Source organism: Ahaetulla prasina, chromosome 3 (assembly GCF_028640845.1).
Source record: "Ahaetulla prasina isolate Xishuangbanna chromosome 3, ASM2864084v1, whole genome shotgun sequence".
Classification (NCBI taxonomy): domain Eukaryota; kingdom Metazoa; phylum Chordata; class Lepidosauria; order Squamata; family Colubridae; genus Ahaetulla; species Ahaetulla prasina.
This window is the reverse complement of record NC_080541.1, coordinates 206,059,790-206,077,796: the sequence shown is the minus strand read 5'-3', so window position 1 is coordinate 206,077,796 and position 18,007 is coordinate 206,059,790. Positions and strand designations below refer to the sequence as shown.

General features: G+C 37.6%; 2 protein-coding genes across 8 annotated transcripts in view; one reads left to right on the top strand and one right to left on the bottom strand.

Annotated features, from left to right (window-relative positions):
* Positions 1 to 4,411, top strand: part of ADNP (activity dependent neuroprotector homeobox) — a 55,297-nt gene extending 50,886 nt beyond the window's left edge. For all 4 annotated transcript variants that reach the window (XM_058175713.1, XM_058175710.1, XM_058175712.1 and 1 more), the window contains one exon: positions 236 to 4,411. In XM_058175713.1, the coding sequence (XP_058031696.1) occupies positions 236 to 3,367 (3,132 nt within the window). In that variant the 3' untranslated portion in view covers positions 3,368 to 4,411. The remainder of the gene's footprint in view (positions 1 to 235) is intronic.
* Positions 4,412 to 6,907: 2,496 nt separating this feature from the next.
* Positions 6,908 to 18,007, bottom strand: part of BCAS4 (breast carcinoma amplified sequence 4) — a 38,261-nt gene continuing 27,161 nt past the window's right edge. For all 4 annotated transcript variants that reach the window (XM_058178089.1, XM_058178087.1, XM_058178090.1 and 1 more), the window contains one exon: positions 6,908 to 7,065. Coding sequence is in view for 3 of the 4 variants with exons in the window: in XM_058178087.1 (XP_058034070.1) it covers positions 6,961 to 7,065 (105 nt within the window). In the remaining variant the exon portion in view is untranslated. The remainder of the gene's footprint in view (positions 7,066 to 18,007) is intronic.

The window sequence follows — 18,007 nt, the reverse complement described above, 5'->3', positions numbered from 1 at the left end:
GTGAATTATTTATTTGTTTATCTCATAATAATCATTATCTGCCCTAATCCCAAAAGACTGGGAGGCATATAATATCAAACCATTTACCCTAGCCTGAATTTTGCCAGTATAAGGAAAAACTTCTAAATGGATAACGGCTCTACTAATTTAATAATGCTTAGCAGGAGATATTTAAAGTATATTAAATGAAATTTTTATGATACTAACTTTTTTTTTCTTTTTCTTTTTTTTAAAGGACTATCGGACAAAACCATTTTGCTGCAGTGCATGTCCATTTTCCTCAAAGTTCTTTTCTGCTTACAAAAGTCATTTCCGGAATGTTCATAGCGAAGACTTCGAAAACAGGATTCTTCTCAATTGCCCCTACTGTACTTTCAATGCAGACAAAAAGACTTTGGAAACGCACATTAAAATATTTCATGCTCCCAATGCCAACACACCAAGTGGAGGCATCAGCACTTTTAAAGATAAAAACAAGCATGATAGCCTTAAACCTAAGCAGGCTGACAGTATAGAACAAGCTGTTTATTACTGTAAGAAGTGCACTTACCGAGATCCTCTCTACGAAATAGTTAGAAAGCACATTTACAGGGAACATTTTCAGCATGTTGCTGCACCTTATATAGCAAAAGCAAGCGAAAAATCGCTCAATGGAGCTGTATCCTTGAGTTCTGGTTCCCGAGAAGAGAGTATGATTCACTGCAAACGATGCCTTTTTATGCCGAAATCGTATGAAGCTTTAGTACAGCATGTTATTGAAGACCATGAGCGTATAGGATATCAGGTGACAGCAATGATAGGGCACACTAATGTGGTAGTCCCAAGATCCAAACCGTTGATGTTGATTGCTCCAAAACCCCAGGATAAAAAGCCTATGGGACTTCCTCAGAGATTGGGACCCCTGTCTCCTGGAAATGTTCGTTCTCTTCCATCACAGCAAATGATAAATCGACTAAATATACCAAAGCCTACATTGAATTCAGGAGTTAATATGATGTCCAGTGTTCACTTACAGCAGAATAACTATGGAGTGAAATCTGTACCACCAAGTTACGTTAGTCATACAGGACGGCTAAGTTTAACTGGTAGCTCCCCAGTGTCTCTATCCCAGCAATCCCTGAAACAGTATCCTCCCAGTGGAAATGGGAGGCCGTACCCTCTTGGAGGAGAACCAAGACCACAGACCTCTGCAAGGTACTCTCTTCAAGCGGCCAACTCATCTGCACTTTCATCCGGTGCATTGAAATCAACACCATTAGCTCAGTCTCAGGCAGCATCCAGAGGATTAGCCCAGTCCACACCCAAACCCCTTGGAACAAATGCTACGGCTGCCGCGTCTGCTTCGGTTAATACTTCATCAACGCAGAAATGGAAAATTTGTACAATCTGCAATGAGCTGTTTCCAGAAAACGTGTACAGTGTTCATTTTGAGAAAGAACACAAAGCTGAAAAGGTGCCTGCGGTTGCTAACTACATAATGAAAATACACAATTTTACTAGTAAATGTTTATACTGTAATCGCTACTTGCCCACTGATACATTGCTTAATCACATGTTAATTCATGGCCTATCCTGTCCCTACTGTCGCTCAACTTTTAATGATGTTGAAAAGATGGCTGCTCACATGCGAATGGTTCATATTGATGAAGAAATGGGACCTAAAACAGATTCCACTTTAACCTTTGATTTGACATTACAGCAGGGTAGTCACACCAATATACACTTACTCGTAACTACCTACAATTTGAGAGATGCCCCTGCTGAATCTGTTGCTTATCACGCTCAAAATACTCCTCCAGTTCCTCCAAAACCACAGCCAAAAATTCAAGAGAAGACAGACTTACCTGTCAAAAGTTCGCCTCAAGCAGCAGTTCCATACAAGAAAGATGTGGGAAAAACTCTTTGCCCTTTGTGTTTTTCCATCCTCAAAGGACCCATCTCTGATGCACTGGCGCATCATTTAAGGGAGAGACATCAAGTTATTCAAACAGTTCATCCAGTAGAGAAAAAGCTCACATATAAATGTATTCATTGCCTTGGAGTGTACACTAGTAACATGACTGCCTCAACTATAACTCTACACCTTGTCCACTGTAGAGGTGTGGGGAAGACACAAAATGGTCAAGACAAATCTAATATTCCCTCTCGGATAAATCAGTCTCCAGGTACAGGACCTGTGAAACGTACTTACGAACACATGGAATTTTCTCTTTTGAAGAAAAGAAAAATAGATGACGATGATTCGCCCTCAGTTTTTGAGGAAAAGCCTGAAGAACCTGTAGTACTTGCTTTGGATCCGAAAGGTCATGAAGATGATTCGTATGAAGCCCGAAAAACATTTCTCACCAAGTATTTCAATAAACAACCGTATCCCGGTCGAAGAGAAATTGAAAAGTTAGCAGCCAGTCTTTGGCTATGGAAATCTGATATTGCTTCACACTTTAGTAACAAAAGGAAGAAATGTATTCGAGATTGTGAAAAGTTTAAAATGGGTGTTTTACTAGGATTCAACATGAAAGAATTAAATAAAGTGAAACATGAAATGGATTTTGATGATGAATGGCTGTTTGAAAACCACGATGAAGAGAATTCTAGAGTCAATGCTAGTAAAACAGTTGATAAAAAAATAAATTTAGGTAAAGATAATGAAAGTTCTTCAGACAGTTACGAAAATATAGAAGATGAATTCAATGAAAGCAATAGTCCTTTTGTAGAAGTTGTTTCTGATCACAAAACATCTATAATTAGTATAAATGAAAACACAGATGAAAACATATCTAAAGAGGCACCCTTGGAAGCCGTGTTGGAGCCTCCAGAAAAAACAGACCAAAAAGAGAATGGAGGAGATTCAAAAATCCAGGAAAGTTGCTCTGCAGCGGAACCAGGAAAGCAGGTGGCTAATGGCTCAGACAGTGAAGGTGATCAAGAAGATCAGGATGATGTTATTGAATGGAAAGATGCAGCATCAGCCTCTGAAAGTGGACCTGGTTCTCAACAGGCATCTGACTTTGAAGATAATACATCTGAAGTGAAGCCTGAAACTTGGACTGATGAATCATCCCAAAGTGAAGATGCTAATAGTAAACCAGGTGCAGAAACTAAATGTGTTGTCTCTGAGAGTGATGGAGACCATTCAAAATGGAAGAATAGTTCCTATGGAAAAGTAGGTGAGTTTTGGTCTAAGGACCAGTCACAATGGAAAAATGCAACAGAAATTAATGAGAAGTTGTCAAACCCACAGATGGAGTGGCAAAATAGCACAATTGACAGTGAGGATGGAGACCAGTTTGACAACGTGACTGATGGGGTTACAGAATCAATGCATAGCAGCCTAACAGGGGTAGAGCTGAGTAGCCAGCAAGCATAAAAGTTGGTCAACTCCGTGGCCTCAGTATCTCCCACTTGACAACTGTCTAAATACTTTCATTTACAATGAATGCTAAAGTTCATTATAACTGGTACTGCCTTTTGAGTGCAAGGTCATCTGGCTAGTGGCTACAAAGCCACCATTTCTAGTACTTATTTCGAAGTATGCTGTTGGCAAATCTCACTTGAGAGTATGTGCTGTGATGAGCACAGTAACTTAATGTGAAAACTGATATGCTGGTGGCTCCCAGTTCACTGAAGAAAAGGTTTATTTTATCAGCATTTTCAACATTTATTTCACTGTATATGTTCCGCTGTATGTCTTTTTAAACATTACTTTTTCCACATGGTAGTTATAGGGCCAACATAAGAGCTACCAGTTCAATGTGTATAGTAGACTCTGGGAAAATTGTTTTTTCATGTATCATTCTGAATAGTTGAAATGTATATTTGTACAGTCTTTTAGACCTACTCAAGTGATGCTTATGCTATTGTTCTTGTGTATCCATCATAGATTTGGTTCTTTTCCCTTTTTTTTAGTGTTGCCCTGCTGTGTAATAAATGCTGTATCTAGTTTACCTAGCAAAAAGCTTGAAACTGCTATAGTATGAATTTTGACAGACTTAGTTTTTGCACATAACCTTGTACAATCTCAAAGAGGCCAGCAACATAAAATATATCTGGACTCTTATTGTATTATAGAATTTTCTTGTTCTTGAATATCCTTGACATTACAACTGATGACTATGTATTTCAGAGACATTTTCTGAAATCTTTTAAGCTAAAATCACATGCAAGAAACAAGTTTGCAGCTACTAATTTTGACACCTTTTAGATCTGTATAAAACTGTACTGTGTTAAAAGCAGCATACGGAAATGAGTGCTGCATTTTTTTGGATATTTAGTTTTATCTTTAGTTAACACCTCATGGTGTTATTCATTTATACCATCTAATATATGACACATTGTTGTAGTATGGATAATTTTGTGATCTTTATTTCCCCTTTGTATTCATTTAAACATCTAAATAAATTGCTGTATTGTGCTTAATGTAAATATTTGCTTTATTACAAATTCTGAATTACCTGTTTCCCAAGTCATTGTGATGGCTTTTGTTGAAAGAAAACAAAATTCAGATGCTAGAGTTTATGCCTTGAGAAAATGAAGTTATCTACAGAAGTTCTGTATTAACAAACATAAGCTATCTATGTGCAAGCTAGTCTTAATATATAATCTACTGAACCAAACAGATGTATTAAAATTACAGTACTGTATATGGATTTGCAGATGCTGCATAATACATCCAAACATTTTAACATTGTTGTTTTCAATGGCAGTTTAAATATGTGCTTAACATTCCTACTGAAATATTTAAAAGTACTGTCATTTTTTTTGTAAGTTGACAGTCCTTAAGATTTGCTCCTTGTAGTAAATCAATGAATGGATTTTATTGTGTCTCATACGCATTGTTTGCAGATACACTATTTGAGTTTTCACACAATCAATGTATAGTATTGAAGGGTGGCGAGTTGGGGCAAATCAACAAGTTTTAACAGTACTATCAATGTGTATTTTTGCCGTAATCAGGTTTCTACTGTAGCAGAGTTAATTGTAGAGCATTTTTATAAGATCTTTTTTAAAAAATAATTTGTTTAGTTCTTAAAACGTTTTCCTTTTTTCATAAGATTTTGCTTATATTTAAATGCCTAGTTTTATTACATTGTGGTGCAGTCTGCTGGAGTCAAGGATTTATTTATTGTATGTTCTAGCAGAGGAAAAAAATTGCTAAATCTGTAGTGGGATAAACTTGACAATATTTACATTAATTTCCAGTTAAAAAATACTTACGAAAAATACGTTAAAACTTAAAAATTCCATGAATGCTGTAACTTTACATTTGAATTATTGCAGAAAAAAATTACACATCAATGGTAAAGTAGCAACCTGCACCTTATAGTTTCTGGGAGATTATAAATTGGGATATCAAATGACCACAAAATCCATCAATTGTCATCCAAGTTGACAATCTGCTATTTATGTTTGGCATGTTGAAAGTATGTTATGGATACTATATCCAAATATCTGTCATGAAGGCTCTGGCCCATTATAAAACAAGTTTAGCTGCACCTATTCACCCCTGGTTATAGAGCAACACTTACCCAAATGCTCATTTCCCCCCCTCCCCCCACAGAAAGGTTTAGTAAGCAGAATTCCAGAGCTGCAGAAGTTTTCTAACACAAATTAGAAAACTGAAAGGAAGCATTGGCAGAAGATAATGGCAAATCATGTATGTATAGTTGCTTAGAAAACAACATCGCTTGTCCATGAAATTCCAAGATATATTAAAGATTGGCTTGAAGGAGACTACTTTTACAGCCTCCCATATTTTTCTTTCTAAGAATACATAGGGAAGTGAAACCACCTTGTCACCAGGAGTTGAGTTCAGCTCTAGGTAATCTTTAAGTTGTGTTCATTTTCTATCCACTGTGTTCTGATTTGAACAAGGATTTCCTTATCTTCTGAATAGTTACTTCTTGCCTACCTATCCTGCTGTGTTTCATTTATAGTTCCTCTCTTTATGCACAAATATTCCCAGGTCATTTTGTTTCCAGCAAATATATTCATTGATATGCCTGAGCGCCAGATTGCTGATAATTCTTGTGGATTTAAATAGACTGCAATGATCTTAGAATTCCTGTTTGTCCAGCTTCAGACAATGAAACATTTTAATTTTTAAACATAACTAACAGTTGTGTCCTTAGGGCTATGACCAAAAATCAAACCATTTTGGAGTTAATAGTTCATAACAATTGTATATATTTTAGTTGCAGACATCATAAGAAGTGTAAATAGAAAAGACTCTTAATTTTTATAGTATTTTGTTTTGTTTTCAAGTCAGTGTTGATTCCTGGTGACTGCTTGGACAAGTCCTTGTAGTGTTCTGAACATTTTTCAGAAATAGCTGGTCACTGCCTTCTTCCTAGGTCTGAGAGAGACCAAATTTTACCTGTCTGATTTTGTTCGTAAGGCATAATTAGAATTCCTGGTTTCTAGACAATATATTGCCCTTAACTAGTACACTAAACTGATTTTGATACTGCACGCTATATTAATGGTGCAGTGTCTCCATCCACCAAATACACTTAAGAACTTTTTTCTACCATTCAGTAATACATTTGAATATCTCTGCCACTTTGGTGGGATTTGCTTTTTTTCTTTTGAATACAAATACTACATAATTATGTAGGCTAGTTTTGAAATGGGATTTTTGTTCTGAAGTGGCTGAGACAACAGATTTTAACAATTACAAAGTGATAAAGCAGTTTCTAGCATGTCTTCACAAATATTTTTTTCTTTCCATTTTAAATCTGATTTTCGTGATTTTTTACTTATGTAAACATACCTCAAGTATCATACCCAAAAGAAATAAAAAGATTTAATTCCCCCATAGTTGGACTAGAACACAATATGTTGGAAATAGCAAAGTTTTCTTTCCCATGATAAATTTTGCCTTAATACAAATGTAAAATAAGGTGGGAAGGAGAATATCCAAATAGTTTATTTGATTATAATGCAATAAGCATAAATACAAAACTAATGGCTCTGATACTTGCTACCAATACATTTGATAGGAAAATAATCTTCCGTTCTATAAAGTTCAGGCAAGTTATAACTCTTCTGTGCATCTGGAGTATATGTCTGAAACAAAAACAAAAAATAAGTTAAGTTGGACACCAGAGAATTAAAATATTTAATTAAATTGCTTTTAACAACCTCTCTCTCTCTCTCTCTCTCTCTCTCTCTCTCTCTCTCTCTCTCTCTCTCTGTGTGTGTGTGTGTGTGTGTGTGTGTGTGTGTGTGTATATATACACACACACACACACACAAAATCGGTTTTTGAATATCTAAATGGAAGTAAGGGTATTTAAAAATATTTTAAGTGGCTAAATTATATTCAGAAGTTAAACATTCAATTATATTAGGACATTTAAATGAAACTTTTGCTTTTGGCTTTCAGTGAGCTTTTCTGAATGAAGGTTATAAATTCAGGAGTAAGGCCGTATTTAATGAAACCAACAAAATTGAACCAATCCCTTCTCTCCAAAAATGTAAGGGGAGAAAACCCCATATTCATTATTACTGTAGTTTGGGGCAAAGACAATGCTGACTCTTTTATTTTAAGTTTAAGCTTTGTTTATTTATGTGGCAAAGATTTCTTCATTATTTCTAACAAGTTAAGTTTAAAATCCTTGCTTTTCTCTGCTGCGGATTGCACTATAGAGGTTCTGAATGCCAAAAAAGGAGCAAAATTAGCTCTTGAGAATTGTGTAAAACAAACTTTTGATGCACAATACAGAAATAAAAGGGACTCCTTAATCAAGAGAGAGATGCTATGCCAGATGCCTGTGTGGAAAGTTCATCCCCTCATGTTTTTTCCCCCACCTCTGTCTTAGGCCCCAGAAATTGGATGAATTGAACCTGCACAGAAATTCAATTTTGTTGTAAAGTTCACTTGCTTTGTGCTCACTTGTGACTTATATGGTGGATTTCCGGATATATTGAGCTACATATACCCAAGCAAATTCATTACAGAATAAATGGAATGGTTATACAGAATACAACAGGTGTAGTGTCAAAAGCAGTACTTTATACAGTGATTTTTTAAAATCTCTGTTATGTATATGAGTAAGATCTAGAGGGATTATATAAATTCTATAATCAAAAATATCTTCCTAAAGAATAATTGCTGCCTTCATTCATTGCTTTTGTCAGTAACCATCCATTTCCAAGCGCTCAGCATGTAGATCTTTTGGGAGACATAACTGCTAGCATAAATCTTATTCTTGACCTTATAGGTAGTCCTCAATTTATAAAAGTTTGTTTAGTGACTTCAAAGTTACAATGCCACTGAAAAAAGTGACATAACTTTTTCATCCCTTTTGCAACCTTCCGACAAGCAAAGTTAATGGGGAAGTCAGATTCACTGAACAACCATGTCACTAACTTTATTGCAATGATTTGTTTAACTGTCAAAGGTCGTAAAATGGGGCAAATTTCACTTAACATCTGTCTCCCTTAGCAACAGAAATGTTGGTCTCAGTCATAACTTGAGGACTACTTATATTCTGCTTTAGGTTCAATGCACAGGTTTCACAATGATTCCAATTGGGAAACTGCATTTAAAGCATTTTTTAAAAAATCCCTATCTTTAATTTGATACAATGAAGTTATACTGACAGACCAAGATGTCAAAGGGAAAATCCTCAACTGCGGCTCCCATAACATGTAAGAAAGAAGATCTGAATGACAAATGGAAGATGTGTATTTATGTACAAAGGACATGGAGATGCTCGGGATACCCAACCCATTCTTAATTAATGCTTTGCTTCTGTGCTTTTAAAGCACCTATATTTTGCTGATTTACTTTGTAAAAACAAATCGCCTGAGAAAGCAGTCTGCCTTGTATTTTTGTGAGGTAAAACTTGGTATTTTGCTATTTTTTCCCTCTAAAGTACCTCTGGGTTATTAAAGAAATAGAACTTAACATTAAAAATGTTGATGGGATACTTCTGCATTGTAGATCATGCAGATGCAGAAGTTGGAGCATGCAACCAAAGCATCTCCATACCGCTCAACTAGATTAGCATGGACTGCAACAGTGCAATGAAGGGATAGGGAGGGGGAACATAGATGGGGGTTTGTGGCCAAAACAAATACTTTCCTGTGGGAACCAAGGACATTCCAGCAAATGACTGGTTGAGAGGAGGAGTCCGGTCACCATGCAACCAGCCAGCACTTTGGTTGGACAATGTGACTAGTTTGAGGAGAGGGGAAACTTACACCAGTTTGTGCCAATATGACATCTCCAACAAAATTGTTCTTTGAGGAACTTGCCTGCCTCGGAGTTCTGCTTTCTATGGAGTTATTATTTGGAACCCTGATAAGAAGTAGGGAAAGAGCAGCAACCTACTGCTATCGTCGGTCAGCATGAACTGGAAGTAGTGTCTCTGAAAATAAGAAATCTATGCCTCTAAGGCAGTTTCCCAACCTTGGCAAGTTTTAGGATGTGTGAACTTCGATTCCCAAAATTCTCCAGCTAGCGGGAGTCGAAGTCCAAATACCTTTAAAAGTTGACAAGGTTGAGAAATACTGCTTCAAGGGGCTTTCCTGTTTTCACTTATGTAGGTAAATACCGGAGTACATGAGGTTCTTCCTTGGCGGGGTGGGTGGTCAGCAGAAGGAAAATAGAAAACACTGGCTACTTATCAAAATAGTTGCAAAATCCCAATGCTTTACTTAAGCAGTTACTTCTTTTGCAACTGAAGCAGCACTGCAGTGTATCTTCACCTCTCCAGCCTGGGCTAAAAATGACACTGCATGATACTTCCCTGCAGACTGATACTGTTTGAAGCTGTTGCCAAGGAGCACGAGGGAGCATTCTACCTCTCAGGTTTTCAACCTGCATCTCCTCAGCAACCATAACATGGCAGAAACAAGTTCCCATAGGTGACAACTGACAAGTGGTGTTCTACGCAAATACTCCTGAAGCATTTCTTACTCCTCGCTTTTTCTACACTAGCATTTCCTCTCTCTCAATGAAAAATAAGCAGCTACAAGATGGATGGTGGGCTCTCATACTTTCATCTCTGGCAGCAGGCTGATCGTGTGGAAAAAGCCAGCCATTCTGAGCCCTACTAAGTGTGGTGAAGAATTTGCCCCAGGTGGTGTGTGGAGGAGGGGCCATCTGCCTCCTGGTTGAGTAAAGGAAAATCCTGTTGTGTTGCTTTGCGCAGCTCAAGTAACTACACACCAAAACAAAGTGGCTGGAAACCACCTAGGACAGTGATGGCTAACCTTTCCCAGACCAAGTGCCCAAAGCATGTGTGTGCACGCGAATGCGCACACGAACCCCCAAAATACAATGCATGCACGGGCCCCATGCATGCACCTCCCCGTGCATGCACACCCCCCTCTCCCTCCAAAAAAGCACCCTCTACCTTCACATGCTTCACTTCTCCCTTATGAGACCAGACCGTCCACTGGAATATTGCAAGAATCAATAGGCAGCCCTAAAGATTAAGCCTTTCGCTTCTCAGAAAAGGAGCCTTTCTCCTTTTCTGAGAGATAAGCAATACTGGCTAAGAAAAGAGAAATACATTCACATGCTTTTGCTCAGTCTTGGTGCTAAATTACTCTAGTACATCCACATTTGTATACCCAGACTCTTGAAAGCAATTTCAATAGAAGAAGTTAACTTGGCACAAGATTTCCAGCTGAGTAACAAGGGAGCTGTTAACTAGCGTGGACAATCCTGATCTACTTAGAAGCAACCTCTTGTAATCAGCTACGGTAACAATATGAAACAGGCAGTGAGCAGTGTGCACAAATGTACACTGATCATGCAAGGCCCAAGAACGTTTTACAGATAGCAGATACAACAAACAGTAACTACTAGTTTTTATATCTGTTAGGGATAGTAGATGAGAGCAGGCTTTCTAAGCATGTAAGTTTGGGACACCAGATATTTCAGCTAAGGATGGGAAGTGAAAAATCCCCTCTTAAATTCCCTGTTTACTCTGTCTCTTAGCAATACTTAACACAAAACACATACAAATAAAACTTTAGCAAGAGAAGCGTTCCATATTTTTAATATTAAATATGCATTCATAAAATGTATCTCACAGGTACAAAACAAGATGCAAAAAGAACTGATAACCAGATTTCCTAACATAGAAAGCATGTTTAACATTTGCTAAGGAATGAGGATTTCCCTAATGATGGCTGCAAATATTTTTTTTAGAGAGCAGCAGGCAATAGGAACCTCCATCATTTTCACTGATAGGAAAAAAAATGCCCATGCAAAGAAATAGGGAGCCACGGAGAACCCTAACAATGGTTGGATCATACAATCCCAGTTATCATATCCATTAAGAAGCATCCTTCAAAATGTTATTGCATGTCACTTATGGCATGGATGTGCAGCTTTTTCTATGCTGGGCTGCAGATGGTTTCTGAGTAATGTGCCAAGAGGCATTCTCCCAAAAACAGTTAATGTGACCAGGACAAAAACAAAGTATGCTTTCATTTTATATGAATGGCAATTGAGATATGAACAGCTAGTAAGAGGAGTCTCTTGTCATGCATTTATTAATTTCTCTTCTAACCAATTAAAATTACAATTTGATTCCAACTTTTTCAAGATTGTAAGGTTTTCTAGGAGCCATATGCTGCCAAGAGGCACAGATGATACATCTCTCTTGTCTACTACCCAAAGCTAAATTTGAATCTGAAAAAAAATAGAAGAAGCTGAAATCTCAAGAAATAATCTGGGCCAAAAGATACTACTATATTCTCTGATTTTTTAATTAAATTACAAAACATAGAACTAGATTGGTGTGGTAAACCTACATGATGATAAACGCAACTCACTTTTTAAATCTATATTTGTGACACCCTTACTATGTCTACTATCACTCTGAATTTTGTACAAGGAGAAGTTGGCTCTTGCTTCTACATAGAATGTGCAGCTTCAACACCAAATAAGATGTGAGGTTGTTGGCTGAAAACTATATATCAATTTTTTTAGAAAAACCCAATGAGGCTGCTTCAATAAAAACATTTAAAAGGTATTTGAGACATCCAAACCTGGTTCACGCTTCTGAAGCAATAAGTGATTCTTCCACCTTGATGGCCAAAAATCAGGAGTCTGGCAGTACCTTTTCTAACTAGCCAATTCTATTACAAAGCATGAGTTTTCCTGAACTGCAGTTTCCTTCATCAGATACAACCAGCCATCAAACTTTTTGGAGGAAGTAATAAAAGAATGCAGAACAAATCCCCAAGCCCATTCAACTCTGGGACAGCTTTGCCCTCTCTCTCTCTCTCTCTCTCTCTCTGTGGAATTGGCACTGCAACCGAGGGGGAAGGGCATTCAGAACGGAAACCACAGAAATCATGGCGACTTCTGCAGGCTGAGCTCTGTCTGCTAGTACTCTGTCTGCTAGTAAGGGAAATTCAGGAGTTGCCTTGGTCTAGTCTAGTGAAATCTTAAATAGCAAATTTCCAGCCTGGGTGGGTTTTTCACCTTTGGGGAAAATACCTTTGCGCAGAAAAAATAGAGGCATGACACTATAAAGCCACCAAATTGGCTAATACAGTGCAAAACACAGGTATGTGTTTCTTTTCATGCTAACTCAGAGCAGAGACAAAGTTAGTGCCGTGGTGGCTCAGGCTGTAAGACAAAGTAAGGGCCGTGGTGGCTCAGGCTGTAAGATAGCCTGTTATTAAAACACAGCAGCCTGCAATTACTGCAGGCTCGAATCCCACCAGGCCCAAGGTTGACTCAGCCTTCCATCCTTTATAAGGTAGGTAAAATGAGAACCCAGATTGTTGGGGGGGCAATAAGTTGACTTTGTAAATATACAAATAGAATGAGACTATTGCCTTACACACTGTAAGCCGCCCTGAGTCTTCGGAGAAGGGCGGGATATAAATGTAAATAAAAATAAAAAAAATAAACTACCTGAAGAACTGTAATAGCAACTGCTGGCCACAGCAACAATCCTAATCATCATCATCATCATCATCATCATCATCATCATCCTAGCTAGCCTTTTCCAGGCAGACTAGGAAAGCTGTTACTCCTACACACAAATCCAAAAATAATCCATATTCATATTTAGTGGCAACACAACCTGGAAATGGAATCACTTATGCAATGATCATTTTTTAAATGTCTTCATTAATGGCATTTATGTAGACTAGCAACTGATCGTCTCTGCTTCCCTTTGAGTCTTCAAGGTTTTGTTAAACCAATGTTTCTCAACCATGGTGGCTTGAAGATACGTGGACTTCAAGAAATGTAGCCTTAAATTCAAATACACAACTTTGATTTCACGTCTTGGTAAGTAACTGGTTCCTATTATGCTAGCTAACTAGATTATGAAAAATAAATAGTAGCTATTCTTTCTAATAAACAGACCTCTATGCCTTTCAGGTCAAACCACTATGTTTATCACTGGGGTTGGCTGAACAATTTGGAATGAAATGTATTATAGGTCATCTGCCTTGTAATCTCTTGTCACTGTAGTCTTCTACAGTGTGCTAGCTGGAAAATTCTAATGTTGAAGTCCATCCATCTTCTCATGCCAAGGCTGAGAAACCCTGCTCTGAGATCGCCACAATCTGAAGCTATAAACTTAACTCTCTCATACCACTGTTCTCCTGAACTAGTATTTAGAGCAGGGGTCTCCAATCTTGGCAACTTTAAGACATGTGGACTTCAACTCCCAGAATTCTACCACAGGGAACACTGAATCTCCCTGAATCTATCCAATTTTCTTTTACTCATACATTTTTTTTAAAAAGCCATTTTTTAAAAAAAGCCATTTTTTTAAAAAAGCCATTTTCATGTCAGAACTATTGAAACTTCCTGGAATTATAAATCCAAATGGGGTTAAATCATATGATACCTAGCAATAATGGGGAGACCAAATAAAGATAATGATTCTGACCTTCTTACAATTTATATAAAAGTAGTTTTAGAAGACCGGATAACAGCTTGGCTTGCACGTGTGACTCCGATAGTGGTTTCTCAAAATAATTTTATTTTTCGTTTTGAACATAAGTCTTTACCTTTAAAGTTACCCCCTCTAATATAGGATGCAGTGTTTGGCAGGACACAAGAACAGCAGCTAGTTTACAGAATATACCACATCATTATGGCTTAAATTGGGATTTTAATCTTAAATTTAGTAATTTTAAACGGGGTTTTTAGTATGGTAAATTTTAATCATTGGGCTAATTTAAATAAGTTTTTTAAATTGTATTTTAAATTTGTATATTGTATTGTTGGTTTTATTATGCCTGTACACCGCCCTGAGTCCTTCGGGAGAAGGGCGGTATAAAAATAAAATAAAATAAAATAAAATAAAATAAATAAATAAATTATATGGAACTAAAGTTTAAGTTCAATTGATATTTTATTACCCTATAAAGTTGTTTATGTCCATACAGGGCAAATCGATCTAACTTAGCAAATAAGTTGATTTAAGAAAAGTATGTAAGATGCTGATCATGAAAACATTAATTAGACACTGGAATAAGTAAGAGAAAATGCTAAGTAAGGATCATAAGGCATGCTCTTGGAAGGCTAGAAAATCCCAAATCAAACTGAGCTGAAAAACCTAACAACATTACAAGGCAGAAATAAGACACATTTGGTGCTTGAATTAAAAAATACTTACTGGATTTAAAACAAGGACTACAAAAGCTTGACAGTTTTGAGGCAGTGATCAAAATGTCACAAAGATCAAGAATATGCTTGATTAATGACTGAGAATCTCAAATAGGATTCATTTATATGACTGGATTAGATTTCTTTGGAAAAAAAGCCGTGTTATGTGTAATTAACAGTACTGCTATGCAAACAAAGCACATGCCATGATTCCTTGACCTACTGATTTGCCTTGGAGTGGCTAATAATTCAGATTAATTTTTGCCCAAGTTCTGAAACTCATAGGCAGTCTCTGGCTAGAGAAAAAAAATCTTTTCAGATTCCAATAAAGGAGAATATTTGTAGCTCAGGGTTGACATGAGGTCTCCTTGGTGCTCTCTGAGCTTGTTTTCTTGCAGATGTTTCATTACCCAAACTAGGTAATATCATTAGTGCTGGTTTGGGTAATGAAATGTCTGCAAGAAAACAACCAAGCTCAGAGACCATCAAGGATCCCTCTTTTTCTGATTAGCTACCGGTGGCTATAAATTGTATAAACAAAATCATAGCTGTGAGGTGGTAGACAGCTATATAAATCGAATAAATAAATAATTATTAGGCTTCTCTTATGAGAACCTTTAATTTCCAGAGCTTATTGCAAGCAAGAAATTCATATAGCTGGCATAAACAACCTACCCCGTGATGGTGAACCTATAGCACACATGCCACAGGTGGCATGCGGAGCCCTCTCTGCAGGCACGCGAGCTGTTGCCCAGCTCAGCTCCACCCCACATGCATGTGCACCTCCTGCCAGCCAGCTGATTTTTGGGTCTCTGCCATGCATGAGCTGGAGATGCGTGTGCATGCGTGGGGAGCGTGGGGTGTGTGTGCGGTGAGCCCCCCCCCACTCGTGCCCCATTTTGGGCCTAGCAAACCTTCCTGAAGCCTCCTGGGATGGCCCATTTTTGGTCCCAGGAGGCTGCAGGGAGGCCTGCTAGGCCCAAGTGTGTGTGTGTGTGTGTGTGTGTGTGTGTGTGTGTGTGTGTGTGTGTGTCACACCCCTCGCGGCCCATTTTTGGTCCCAGGAGGCTGCTGGGAGGCTGTTAGGCCCAAAACGGGGTGGGGGTGGGTCACAGGCACGCCGGCACAGTCGCGCGCGCACACACACACTTTCAGCACGCAATGACAAAAAGGTTAGCCATCACTGACCTACCCTGTCTCAAATAGATATGTGAGAAGAAAGAAAATGTGTATCACTGCTGCTTATTTTGACTCCTGCTCACTATCAGTGAACAATGCAGCCCTCAACAGTTTATTTTTGCAAGAATTTGCTCACAACATACTGTAATAAAGTCTGTCTTATTGTATACGGAGGGGAAAAATACTACTAAGAAGAAAGCATCAGGAAGATAATTATGATAATAATATTCAAATTGCATCTGCTAAGAACTTATTCCAAATACGTACAAATCTTACAACAGTTTAGGGCATTGTAAATGCTGTACAGCAAATCTCTACAGTTTTTGTCTGTACTAATTTGATATGCCAAGAATATATGGAATTTTTGGTGAAAGCCAAACCTTCCCCCTCCCCACAGACACAAAATACAATCATCTTACTGTATTACCTTTCCCAAAAGCATTAGGTTTGCAAATCATTACCAGATTTAGGGGAAAGAAAAGTACCTTAGTTTTATTGTGCAAGTTATGGGCATGAATATCAATTACAAGTGTAAAATGCAACCCTGATTCAGTCCTTTATTAATTTATGCTGCTGACTTTAGGGGTAGTGAAGTTTCTTTGTAAAATCAAATTACTCCAAATATGCAATGCAAATGTACAGGAAAACAATATCAATTTTATTTAGGCCCAAAAGCAAATTACAAATATAATTATAATAATCTGGACGTTACAAAAAACTTGGCATTGAATAAAAAATATAATAAATAAAATAATTAGATGAATATTGCATAATTGACTGGACCAGCTCATTGATTTGTTATTAAAAGCATTGCTTTTATAATCCTAGTTAAAAAACTGGCTTTTACTAATATGAGATAATAATAAGATACTGATACAGAACAGAGTCATTACTAATAAACTATAAACGCTATAAACACTCCACAGAAAAATAGTACCAATGGAATCAAAACGAATCGGTTTTGTACATCCTTTTATATTTTTACCAATTTGACAACACTAACATGAGTAGAATATCCAATTCTTCTTGATTATTCCTCAGGGGATCATGAATGGCTGAACCTCTACTTGTAACAAGCATTTGAAATGCAACAAATCCATTAACTCATAAGCAGTATTTAACTAGCTGTAAGTTCATGACATAAATTTACATCATCCTTAAAATCAGCATCAAGAGGCTCTGGCTATATTTTGTCTGCTACGACTTGCCATCTGCTCATGTTGCATTTTCACCTCAGGAAATAAATTAGAATTGTAAGATAGACAGACAGACAGACACCCACATACACCCACACACTTTTAGTTAATGGGGAGCTACTGTGCGTTTTTATATGCCAAGCTGAACAAAGCAAAGGAGACAGGCACCATCTGAACCCGAATGGAGGAGAGGGAAGTGCCTTGTTAGTTTATTTTGCTTATTTTGTAAGAACAACTCTGGGAAATGCCTTGGACAGAGAGAAGAAGGAGGAAAAGTGATTAGGCATATTTGATCATCCATCAGCCGGGAAATTTGCCTTGAGGAGAAACTCTGTGGAGGAAGATGGGGGAAGGGCAGTGTGCTAAGGGGAGAGCAAGGAGTTTGCAGATCCGTTCAACATTTGGACTCCTTCAGGCTATGATGGAGAACAGCATCTTTGCTACAACCACCATTACCTCACAAGCAAAACTGGGAGCTGCTATAAAAAATGCCATCTTCCCCAGCAAAAACTTACCCTACACTCATATCCTACCTTTACCCCTACTCCTACCTCACCCCCCATGATCCCAGACCCTCTTGAACTACAAATAATCCTTGACTTACAACCACAATTAAGCCCAATGTTTCCATTATGAAGCAAGACAGTTGTTCGTTGAGTTTTGCCCCATTTTATGATCCTGGACCCTGCTGTGGATGTTAAGTGAATCATTGCAGTTGTTAAATTAGTGACATGGTTGTTAAGTGAATCTGGCTTCCCCGTTGACTTTGCTTGTCAGGTCGCAAAAGGTGATCACATGACCCCGAGGCACAGCAACAGTCATAAATACATGCCAATTGTCAAGCATTTCCATTTTGATCACATGACCATGAAGATGCTGGTCGTAAGTGTGAAAAATAAGTCTCTTTTTTCAGTACTGTTGTAATTTTAAACAATCACTAAGCAAATGTTTATAAGTCAAGGATTACCTGTATTATCAAATGCCATTCACATACTTAATTACTTTTTGAAGTTATTTAGAAATTAGAATT